The sequence below is a fragment of the Toxotes jaculatrix genome, chromosome 3, assembly GCF_017976425.1.
Source record: "Toxotes jaculatrix isolate fToxJac2 chromosome 3, fToxJac2.pri, whole genome shotgun sequence".
NCBI lineage: Eukaryota > Metazoa > Chordata > Actinopteri > Toxotidae > Toxotes > Toxotes jaculatrix.
In genome coordinates this window covers 134,197-145,823 of record NC_054396.1, presented here as the reverse complement: position 1 = coordinate 145,823, position 11,627 = coordinate 134,197, and the positions used below count along the sequence as shown (strand labels likewise).

The window sequence follows — 11,627 nt, the reverse complement described above, 5'->3', positions numbered from 1 at the left end:
ACCTAACGACCGTCATTACTGACTACTTCTGATTCACAGAAATATTAAGACTGTTAATGTTACTGTACGCCCAAACATAAGTCGTTAACTAATAGAGATCGTGGAATATTATTATATGTTGTATAGAAAACAATGCATCATGTGAGTATTAATATTTCCAATCTTTCCAGTCGACCTGAACTCCGCACACTGGGCGGCCCACCCTCATCGATTTTCATGCTGGAGCCGCCATTTTGCTTTAGTCTGAGTCCGGCTGCGGCAGGCAACGAAGCGGAACGGGGTTTTTTCTACATTACACAGCTTTTGTAATCTTTTAAACCCCGAAACTGGTAATTAACACCGCATATTGTGTTTATGTAATATATTTACCTGTTAAATAGTATTGTTAAAATATAAAAGTGAATACCAGGGTAATTACAAAAAACCTCCGTCTTAACGCTTAGGTAACTCTAACGAGAAGGTCGCTAAGAATTTAGGTAGGCCTCTGTTATTTAGCACAAGCTTAAATAATCCTAAATCGCACCAGCATAGTTTGCGAATAGTTGAGAATAACAACAATACGTTCTGATAATAGATAGCCAGGCGAAGGGTAAACGTCTAAATGTCATTTAGATAACAATTTTCAATTTTTTGCCGGATATTATCTTTCTCTCACTGCTAGGAATCGCTCGTAATTCGTCCCAGCTAGCTTTGGGCTACTTTTTATTTTGCAACAGTAAGTATGTGATTATTTCCTTGTCCGTTTTGGTTTTAATTTTTTGGTGACTTATGTTATTTGCCAGGAAACGTCGATGTTAGTTAGTTGTCTGGGATTTTACCCGAAACTTGCTCTAATATTAACGACAATTGTGGTTGTGGCCTCAGGGGAGTATTTGTTTTGCTCGTGATACTTGTTAGTAAGATTGCGAGCCACTGTTTTATCTGTTTACTTTAGTGTTATATTTTAACTTTGAACTGCTTTTTACCTGTTACTTAAAATGGACGTCAGAGTTGTTCTTCAAGCTGATTGTCATTGTGGAACAAGGGCCTCCATGTCTACAGTAAATAAACAACCCAACCGGTGTGAACTCCGGAAAACTTCCAATTTAGTTCTTTGTATTGGATTAGATACTTGAAATATATAAGCATGGGTTGATTATGCAGCGTAGAGACAGTGAGTCTTTCCACTGATCTAGATCCCAGTTATAACAAAATTCCAGTTTGCCTTGGAAGCATATTTGTGTCGTGATGCTTTACCTTTGTGTTGAAATGTCCAATTGTCTCTTTTGTACACGTGCACAAATGTCTGTCTCTTAATAACTCATGTTTTCAGTTCCCTGGGGAGTATTTTTGATTGGTTTGTAGGTTTAAAATCATCCGCATGGCCCTTTGTGGGGATCCCTGGATACGGATAGCTTGCCCCCCATGAGAATACATTGGCAGAAGATTTTTTTTTCTCTTCAGCATTGGTAATCAACAGCTGAGAATCTCTAGAAGCTTGAATATCCTACCCATTTTTGTCTACTGTCATCACTCCAAGTGTGCAAAATGCCACCAAGCCCAAGAAGAAGCTGAGGATTTTTTTTCCACCCATCCACATTTGTCCGCTTTTTTGCCACATCAGTTTAAGCATTTTTGGATCTATTTTTTTCTTTTCCGGCTGTTTATGTTCCCCTGTTTATTTCTTTCATTAGTTACACCAATTAATAAAAAAAAAAAAACAATTTAAAAAAAATCCCCAAAGGACTCTATTGCATCCACCATCAGTAATATTTAGCAGTCTGGCGGAGATAAAGATGTCTCAGAAAAGGGATGTCATAGGAAGACAAGTGTCTCTGGGCGACCCACCCCCATTTTCCTCTTATCTCATGGATCAAGTGTTCCTTCAGGACTCCACACCACCACGGAGACACCCTGCCAGCAGTGCACTCTCGAGGGAGACAACTTCTCAGCCGCCTCAGGTAAAGGTGGCATTATTCTAAAAACATTGCTGACTAGCTCAGTAGTGAAATTACCAGTTTAAGACCCAAAATCGAAGTCTTAATGGCCATCTAAATTAAAATGTGTTAAATCTGTATCTAATTCAAAGAAAAAGAACAAAAATCACTTATTAGTCAGCAGAGTAATAATCCCACATGTACAAATTGGAGCAAGTCATGCGTACAGATCAGGCTGTTCTGAATGAAAAAACAGTACACATAGGTGTCATTGTAAGAGCTTTACACATGCATATTTGCTGAAAAACATCTGTTACTGTGCTCTGTGTTGTCAGGGAGAGTCCTGTTGGTCTTGAGGAGAGCCATCTCCTGGGTTTAAAGTTTGTAGCCTCATCATCCCCGCCACTCAAGACGCATACCAGCATTACCATGACCAACCATGGAGATGACTGCTACTTCTTTTACTATTCCACCTGCACTAAAGTAAGCAAAGTTTGAGCACAAAGTTGCCACATATCTGCATAAAGTAACCAGTCAGAAAGTGATACTGATTAGAGGGAAGAGTATGGTCTTAATGCATTTCACTTATCCGGCAGGGAGACAGCTGCCCCTTCAGACATTGTGAGGCAGCTATGGGCAATGAGACAGTCTGCAACCTGTGGCAGGAAGGACGCTGCTTTCGGACCATCTGCAAGTTTCGCCACATGGAAATCACGGTAAGCAAAATTTAAACATTTGTTTTAAACTGCAGGAAGCTCTGCAATCTCCCTCAAGCTTTGTTCACTTGAAGGAGTGTGTGTCTTGAAAAGCTATTGATAAAGGAAAAAGTCTCTGTGTATACCTGGACCAGGAGCCCCACTCTTGCTTCTGCAGCTGATGGGAAGAACACTTAACTCCCTGTAAAAACAATCTGACAACAAGCCTGTTCATACAACAAATGAACACAGTTCTTGAAAGTCTTAACTTAGGAAAATAGTTGCTACCCAGAAGAAGAGTTCAGATTGTTGGTAAGTTTCATCTGTGTTTTAAAGTACAGTAGAATCACATCAAGCTCCTTTGGTCTAACTAAATTCTGAAATCTGCAATGCATTAAGATCAGGCTTATTTAAATAGTTCCCTCCAGAACTTCAGAGACAGAGAGTCATGCCTGTACCATGGTCCCTGTTCTGGCCACAGACTTCAGTCTTTTCCAAACATGTCACTGAACTATATTTTGCCAGGAGAAATAAAAATATGATCAGTATGCAAGAGTGAAAATAGAAATGTAGATCCTTTCTGTAGAACCTTCTGTAGAATTAACTTGTATTGTTGCATGCAAGTATTTGACTGAGATGTGATCAGCCCGTCTCCACCATGCATACTGTTACATATTGTTTATTCCATGCATCCAAACAGAAAAACCGAAAGGAGATACCTTGTTATTGGGAGAACCAGCCAGCTGGCTGCCAGAAGCCACACTGTGCCTTCCTCCACGAAAAGGCCCGCTACATTGATGGTATCTTTGTCCCACCAAATAAAAGTGAGTGGACTTCCTTTACACAAACACATAGAAAATTGAAATGTAGATCTTAAGAGCGTTTTACACCCACCTGTGAAAGGTAATAACGATAATTACTGTAATTCTCCCAGGTCTGAGCAAGAACGAAGAACAGCTACTTGAGGAGCCAGCTCCCCCACCTGCTACCCCTCTCCCCACTGCAGCCAATCCACAGCTCAGAGGGGTCATTAAGACAGAAACTCAGGAGCCGGTACCTAGCCCAACCCACCCACCAGTGGTGATTAATCCAGCAGATGATGATGAGGATGAAGATGGTGAGCTGGATTTGATCTCAAATGAACAGTGTCTGTTCAAACATTTCTCTTTTGTTACAGTATTGCTTAAACATCCATCGAGACACATTATTCCCTGTGGTCTTTACCATTTATGCATTTTTGTTTCCAGACCAGTTCTCAGAGGAGGGAGAGGATGGCAAAGTCGGCCCTTCTCCTAGAAAGCTACCGAAATCAGGTGAAACTGAAGCCAGGAACAAAACATTGGAAACACCATTTGTCATAATTTGTGACCAAAGCTGTAATACTCCTAAATACTGCATGATCTTTATGGAATGACTGTGTGTTTTGATGGGTTATTGGCAGATAACACACTGAATTTTGGAGTGAGCACCCTGGAGGAGATCCGGCTGAGGAAGGCCCTGAAGGCCAGCATGAAGAGAGCTGGTTACCCAATCCAGAGCGCTGATACCTCGGCCAACGGAGAGAAAGAAAACATCCAGTCTTTATTTCGACCAGCTCTCCACGAGACTAGAGATTGTACTTAATTAAATTTTATATTTTTTGCTCTGATGATACTCTAGGATTTGATTTTGATAAATTGTGTTAATTGATGAATTTGCTTAAAGTGGATACTGCTAGCAAAAACATATTATGTATGGCCTTTCTAAAGATATCTCGGTGCCTGAAAATGTTCATGTTAGCTTGACAGTTAGCAAGGCTGCTGTTGCTGTTTATGACAATAGAATTGCATTGTTTGAGCAGCACAGTGTCTGGATTATAGATATTGACATATAAAGCTTTGTTTCTCATCTGATGATGAGATGAAACATGGAAACATGGACAGATAGCATAGTAACTATTACTCCTAAAGAGAAGTAAAATCACTATCACACTGTTCTCAACCAGTATGTGGTTCTTGTTTTAACCTAGACTCACTTGCCATTGAAGAAATCGGTAGACCAAGAGGCAGTGTGACTGAAAGGCTTGGAAGGAAGATGCCCACAACTGGTAAATTTGCACTCATGTTACACCTCAACATTAATTTTAATTAGGGATGTCATGATCATGTGTCTTTTTTGCCCCCATCCCAATCCGGGTCATTTAACATTTAATATTTTCCACTACTGAGTCCCAGTCTGATGCTTGATCCGATGCAATTCCACTCAGTGCAGCCTTTTTAAGATTTACAGTCACAACAAATAAAAGTCTCAATTCTGATTACAGCAGCATTGTAGAACAACCAGTAAACTACAAATGAAGAACAGAAGTCTCGGATCCACTGAGAAGGGTTAAACTAGCTTATCTTTCTAATTATTGGAGTCATGGCAATACAGTAAGAATATCAAAATGATAAAATTACAAGGCACTTTTTTGTTAGCAAGGAGGGCCAGTTCTTATCAGTTATTTTCGAGGAAAGTCAGCATCTCTGTCATGTTAGAAGACAATCAGTCCATCTTCCCCTGCATGGGGCACAGAGAAAGTTGGTTGCTATAGCAGCCAGTGAAGGAAATTGTGTAGCACATTCCCACTAGTACTGTAGTGAATTGTCTGACTTGGCCTGTTTTGTTCTTCACGGAAACTCTGCACCTGGACAACTGAAGAAGTTGGCTTAAAAGATTGATACTGGTGCCTTATATGCAGTTCATTATAGAGTAAAATAGATTTTAACATAGCATTGCAAAGGTACATTTCATTTACTGAAATTGCCTGTTTTTGTATCTGGGGTCCACTAAAGTTGCAGTTTAGTTGAGTGGCTCAGTCTCAACAATGGCTGAAGTATCAGGCAGTGGACTGATTGTCATTGTCATTCTTTGATTAGTGCTGTGCTCTTGAGAAAGAACACATTTAAGGACCGCCATGTCAGGTATCACATCAGCTGCAGTTGCAGTCTCAGGGCTCACTACCCTCCTCAGTTCCTAAAACGGAGTTAAAATCTCGACTTTCTCCTCAATTAGTGTCCACTGCTTTGCCACTAGTGTAACTAGAAGGTTGTTGTCAGTTGCATCGACACCCAGACTTGAAATATTTCCACACTAGACTAATTTTTTGTGGTGTCATGGAACAAATTGTGCTCTCCATTTACTACACATGTGACAGCTGACATAAAACAAATGGTCAGGCTTAGGTGCATACTTAAAGCTGATCCCGATCAGCTGGGAACATTCTCAGGAGGTAAGGCACGTCATCCACTAATCAGAAGGTTGGTGGTTCAATCCTCGTGTCCTCTGGTCCATTTTCAAGGTGTCCTTGGCCAAGATCCTGAATCGCAAATTTCCCCTAATGTACCCATCGGTGTGTGAACACACATGGCGTTAGTTAAGAGTGCTGTGTGAATGAGTGAATGTAGTGTAAAAGTGCTTTGAGTGGTCGAAAAGACTAGACAAGCTTTATATAAATGCAGTCCATTTACCATTCCTAAATTTAACACTTGATCTACTCAACAGATTTCAAATGCCACTTGTAATGATAATAATGGTAACAGTACAGAAGCTCATGATTTCCCCTTGCTGCAGATGTAAAAAGTGGAGATGGTGTCTTGCTGAAAAGCAGTCTGGCTGAGCGCCTGGGCAGAGTTGTGGATGAGGAAGCGCCATCAATGCCCCCTCAAAAAGGTGAGTGTGAAATATCAAAACTTGGTATTCATTGTGCTTTATCTGCAGCCTTTTATGCTTTTGTGCTGGTAATATGTAATATAAAAGTCTAGAATGAATATGTCAAAACTGTTTTCTTTCTCGCTTTTTTAGTTTTGAAGCCTATTAAGGCAAGACTTGGATTGCCTGCCGCTCTTGTTGCACCCACTCACCCAGGTGAGTAGTCTGAAGAATATGACAGGTTACCGTGCAGTGTTTCTCCTAGGTTTACAGCTTTTTTTGGGTGGGGGTTTCTTTTAATGACAACAGGAGAACTACTCTGGCTGCTACTCGCAGGAGAGCAAGTGTTGCCATCTTCACCACCCTGGGAGCGTTTTTAAAAAAACACAGAGATTTTTGTCTGCTTTTCAGGTGGTTGACACGACATGTTTTCGTGAATCGGGGCGGAACTCGCCTGTGTGCAATACAGAGAGCACAGGAGAATTGTGAACGTGCAACCATTTAGAGACAGAAATGACATGCTGTTGTGTAAATTAGATAAAAAACATTAGGCTATTTAGTTTGTTTAATAAAAGAACACGATATAGACCTGTTCTATAGGACAAGTAAATGACTTTTCTTGTGATCTGGTGCAATATAGAAAATAAAATCTAATAAAATTAACTTGACCTTCAAGGGGGCGCGGGGCACCCCCCTAATATAATGGTAGGGGAAACACTGCTGTGACATTGTCCATTATTTGGTCTGGAAAGAATAATCATGCAGACTGAGTAAAATATTGGTTGTTGTTGTACCCCACCTCTCCCAACAGCTGAGACCAGTATGGAGTCAAAGAAGGCTCCTGAGCAGATCCGCATCAAAACTTTGGAGGAAATCAGACAGGAGAAGGCAGAAAAGTCTCAGTCTCAGAGCCAGGTCAATGGCCCTTCAGTTGTGGGTCCAGGAGGCACTAAAACCGTCACTCCCAAAGCCACCAAGGGTGTTAAGCGAGCCATCAGGGTCAGAGACGACTCAATTGGCCATGTCAAAACATTCTCTGAGATCCTTCGAGCCAAGAAGAAAAGGCAGGAAGAGCAGCAGGAGCAGAACCCTAACCCTACAAAGGCAAAGCACATTGTTGAGAAAGATCCAGGCAATAGCCAAGCAGAGTCTAACACAGCGGGGGCTAGTCCTGAGGCCACAAACTTGGTGGAAGTAAGAGTAAAGACCCTGGAGGAGATCCGCAGGGAGAAGGCAGCGAGGATGCAGGCTAAACAGGCTTTGGAGGCTGAAAACAAGAGGAGCTCTCATACAGAGGAGAATGGTGCTAAGAGGCCTCGCCTACTGCGCATCAACAAACTGGCTTCCCAAAGTAAGACAACATACAGTTCCCTGTGTGACAAAAGGAATGTAGGCACAGTTGTTACTTTTACTGTTGTAAATGTCTTTCAGATTAAAATACAAATTTTTAATTTGCTTATCCTCATCTTACAAATAATATTTTATAGTTTGAATCATCAACTTCCTGTTGATCTCAGCAGGCAACATCGGAGCAGAGAGGAGTGCTGATGTGACAGCAAAGCCACTGAAAACTGCTGCCCCTGGGGTATGTTATGGAAGATGGTGCCATATTTGCTGTTCATGCTTGTTCTTTTGTTGACTGTAGGTGATAGTAATTGTCCTGTGTCTTTCTAGACCAGCCCTGCCACCAGTAACAATGTCAAGGTCAAGACCTTCGAGGAGATCATGCGCGAGAAACGCCTTCGCAAGCAGGAATTAGAGGAGCAGGGCAAAACCTCAGCTGAGGCAGAGCTTTCTCAGAAACAGACTGCTGATGGGTCCCTGACCAGGAAGGCTTTTGCCGAAGACAATCTTTCGTCGCCAGGTTCTTCATCACCATCCTCCACTACTCTGACCCCTGACACTACCCCCTCCACCCAAAAGCTCTCTGTTCGTAAACTCATCCCTCTGAAATCCAAGGGTGCTTCATCTGTCAGCAGCACTCCTGCTCCTGGTACAACTGTTGCAGCCGTTACAGCTGTGAAGCAGAGCTTTTCTCCACAGGGAGGTGAGACGGAGTTCCGCTCACAGAGCACCAGCAGCTCCAGCGAGGCCCCAGACAAAAACACAAGGAACTCCACTGCACTTTCACCAGCCAAGCAGTCCAGAACAGCTACTCAGGGTCCTAATGCAGAGGTCCCTATATCTGACAAAACACTGAACAATAATCATAAGAAATCAGAACACACTACAGACACCAAAGGTACTTCATCTTAATGCTGTCATACATACTTCATTTTGCAACCCACATTTCTGTTTTAGTTCTGAGGCAGCACTTAAGGCTTATTTCACACAGTACAATTTCTGTATACACATGAGTGGCTTGAAACTTTACCTCTAAAGTATTATGTAAATGGAAAAAACCCATTTTTTTGTTTTGGTGTGTGGGATTTAAAGAAAATTGATTGGCCATGTCTAGACATAACCAGGATTCAAACAGCATTTCTTTGAAAGCATGTATCCAGTCCTCAGCGCAAGACAGGAAAAACGAAGCACCCATTCTTTCCGTTCATATCTCATTGCATGTCCCTGAAACTGCTTGTTTTTCAGTGAGGCCCAAACTGAATGTGAAACCGTCTGTCATGAAGCCTGCAGTGCAGGTGAAACCAGGCCACAAGAGGAGGGGACCAGAGCGATCAGCTGTTGCTGCTGTGAAACCTCTGAACAGCACATCCACAGAGTTGGAAGAGCCACTGCAGGAGACAGCAGTGTGCAGAGATGGACAGGTAAGTTGGACACACTGGGCCACTGGTGGTGATTTTATTTTATTTTATTTTTTTTTTGTTTTTGTTTTTTTCAGATTTATTTCCGTCTGGAACATGTGCCAAGACGGTTTCTCATTTGTGTATATTGCATTCATCTTTATATTAACCTTTATACCACTCGTGTTTTTACCCTATTCGCTGATGTATGTGGGTCCCTAATCTTTTTACCCTTAATTGTAAGGCAAAGTATGATGGAGAATCTAAACAATCTAGCACACTTAATGATCTTCCATGACTTGTTGACAGGTGTTCCCATCCTCCAGTGCAGAGGGTCAGCTGAGCTCTACTGTTCCCTGCAGTCCAAGTACCCTGCTGGACTCAGGCTCCAGCCCCAGCCCACTGAGAGAGGAGCTCCAGACTGTCCCCATCTTCAAACAGAGTGCAAGCCAGGAAACCAAGACAACCCTCAGTGTTGCTACTTCCAGAGAGGCCTGTGCAGTCCCCCAAAGGTAAAAGTCCACAGAGATTTTAAAACTTAAACATGACAGACTTAACAAAAGAAATGTCTTTAGGTCAGTGAGGGAGTGATGTATTAATTTCTGGCAAAGTTAACACATTTTTAAACTCCACATAAAAGTCTGTGATCAATAAGGATCTTGGTCACTGACTCAGTCAGTCTGTGACTTTCATGTTTATAGAGCTGGTCCTGCTGTTTGTTGCAGTACAGCCAAAAATGTACAGATGTACATCAGTATTTAATGGTGTCAGAAGAACTCAAAACATACAAGAAAGTTGTCAGCATTTCCACACAGCTGCATGTCCAATTTGTCCATTGATATTGTATTAATTGTATTTTCAGAGATAAATGAATATTGTAAAAGTATCATTCATGTGATGTAAATGAAGCTTTCTCAGCCACCAAATAAATAACAAGCCTTTTTATGTGTCAGCCCAGTCCTGAAGTCTCCCACTCAACCCAAGGCACGGAGACAGAGTACAACTGTGTCCCGCACAACCTCCGCATCCAGAGCTGCTCCCTCCACCTCGGCCGTGGATGACTTTGAGGACCTGATAAATGAGTTCACAGATGACCATCTGGAGGAGGACATGGACACTGGCATTGGAGAGGACGACCTGCTGCAGGAACTATCAGAGATGATTGACAGCTGAGGGCTCCGTCAACTACAGACAACACCCGTCCACACGACCTTGTCTTGTGATTCTGTATTTACAAGAAGGGAAGACTATCATCCAGTATCTATCATGGAGTGTTTTAAAGACTTTTTTTCTTCAGAGTTTTAGGTTAAGGTTTTTTGTTCTTCTCTCATTTACAGTCCTTTGTCATTTCCTACCATTATGATCATTTTTTGGCATTTTTTTATTCTGTAGGGTTTTGATTTTCCTTATTATATCTGTTTATGATCACTGTCCAAAATTTCCAGGACCTGAGAAGAAAAAATGAAAAGGACTCTGGTTTTCAGGGAGAACTTAAGAACACCCTGTGACTGTCAAGAAATCCTTGATGATGTTAAATGTGGGGAATGATGAATGACTCATTTTAGAGAGAAGGCATATTTGTATACTGCGTATGCAAAGGGAAGAACAAGCTGAATATAGAAGTAATGAATACTGCTGCACTAAACAGTAGCCTGCCATCAACTACTCATTTGATTTTAAATTTATGGGTGGACGAGACTGTTGTTTCAGTCAGTTTTATTGAAGGGTGACCCTGTCTTCAAAGCAGCAATGGTCAGAACCTTAGAGAAGTTATGACCGATGGAATTTTCCAAAATCCAACAGTCATGTTATAAACATGAGAGTTGTTTTATCCTTCAGGTATATGTGCTGGAGAGATTTTTCCACTCAGATCTTATGGAGTGCCCCTTCTGCCTGTGACCGTTCTTCCCTTAGTGTGTTTTTTTTTAATAATATTTGAAAGGTGTATATTTTTTAACCAGTTCTTTTATTCAGTGGGCAAACTTTGAAACACCTAGTCTGGGAGAAATGTTGAAGCGTTCTCTGATCTTTGTTAATGAACACCTCAGGGACTGTTTCTGATATTTGTATGCTCTTTTTATGATTGACAAACACTGTATTTCATTTCAACAATGCTTTCCTTTTTTGTGCTTTTGTGTTAGCATCGGTTTATCAGTGTGGTCTTAGACAAAACAACTTGTTTTTTCCTCTTAGTATGTTTGCTCTGCCCTGACCCTTTTCCTCAAGCTTACTGTTAAAAGTGACTTGTACAAATTACTGTGTAAATAAAAATGCTTTTAATGATCAGCTGGATCAATAATTGACTGATTATTTACAGTAGAACTCAGCTTATACATCAAGTGTTGATGTGTTCAAGACAGTTATAGGTGGTATCTTATGTTTCACCTTAGCTTTTAATATAGCTTGTTTCCTTTGTTCCAGGCATTAAAAGACAGTATGATAAGAATATGTACATTAAAATGAGATTATAAGCATGAAATAAATGCAGCTGAACAACAGCGCAGTACAAACTGCAGAATCCGGAATGACCATCAAGTTTGATCAACATCTCTAAAACAGTCCCAACAAAAAGAACCTTCTATATTGATAAAAGCAGGAATCAGAGC

General features: G+C 41.2%; 1 protein-coding gene across 4 annotated transcripts; it reads left to right on the top strand.

Annotated features, from left to right (window-relative positions):
* Positions 1-240: 240 nt before the first annotated feature.
* zc3h11a (zinc finger CCCH-type containing 11A) lies at positions 241-11,307 on the top strand. Of its 4 annotated transcripts, XM_041033183.1 has the most exons (18): positions 255-329; positions 662-715; positions 1,869-1,940; positions 2,252-2,399; positions 2,513-2,632; positions 3,312-3,435; positions 3,546-3,728; positions 3,859-3,924; positions 4,053-4,226; positions 4,620-4,697; positions 6,203-6,301; positions 6,434-6,496; positions 7,092-7,631; positions 7,798-7,865; positions 7,955-8,522; positions 8,870-9,045; positions 9,331-9,533; positions 9,975-11,307. In XM_041033183.1, the coding sequence occupies exons 4-18, from the start codon at positions 2,346-2,348 to the stop codon at positions 10,192-10,194; spliced, it is 2,736 nt and encodes a 911-aa protein (XP_040889117.1). In that variant the 5' UTR covers positions 255-329; positions 662-715; positions 1,869-1,940; positions 2,252-2,345; the 3' UTR covers positions 10,195-11,307. The 4 variants fall into 4 exon arrangements, with proteins under 4 accessions (XP_040889118.1, XP_040889116.1, XP_040889119.1 ...); XM_041033184.1 differs by lacking the exon at positions 662-715 and having other exon boundaries at positions 241-329; XM_041033182.1 differs by having other exon boundaries at positions 251-715.
* Positions 11,308-11,627: the final 320 nt, after the last annotated feature.

Coding starts and splice junctions, on each gene's coding strand:
- zc3h11a (XM_041033184.1), top strand. CDS start 2,346: ATGACCAACCATGGAGATGACTGCTACTTCTTTTACTATTCCACCTGC. Junction 3,436..3,545: donor CTTTGTCCCACCAAATAAAA/GTGAGTGGACTT, acceptor TAATTCTCCCAG/GTCTGAGCAAGAACGAAGAA. Junction 7,866..7,954: donor TGAAAACTGCTGCCCCTGGG/GTATGTTATGGA, acceptor GTGTCTTTCTAG/ACCAGCCCTGCCACCAGTAA.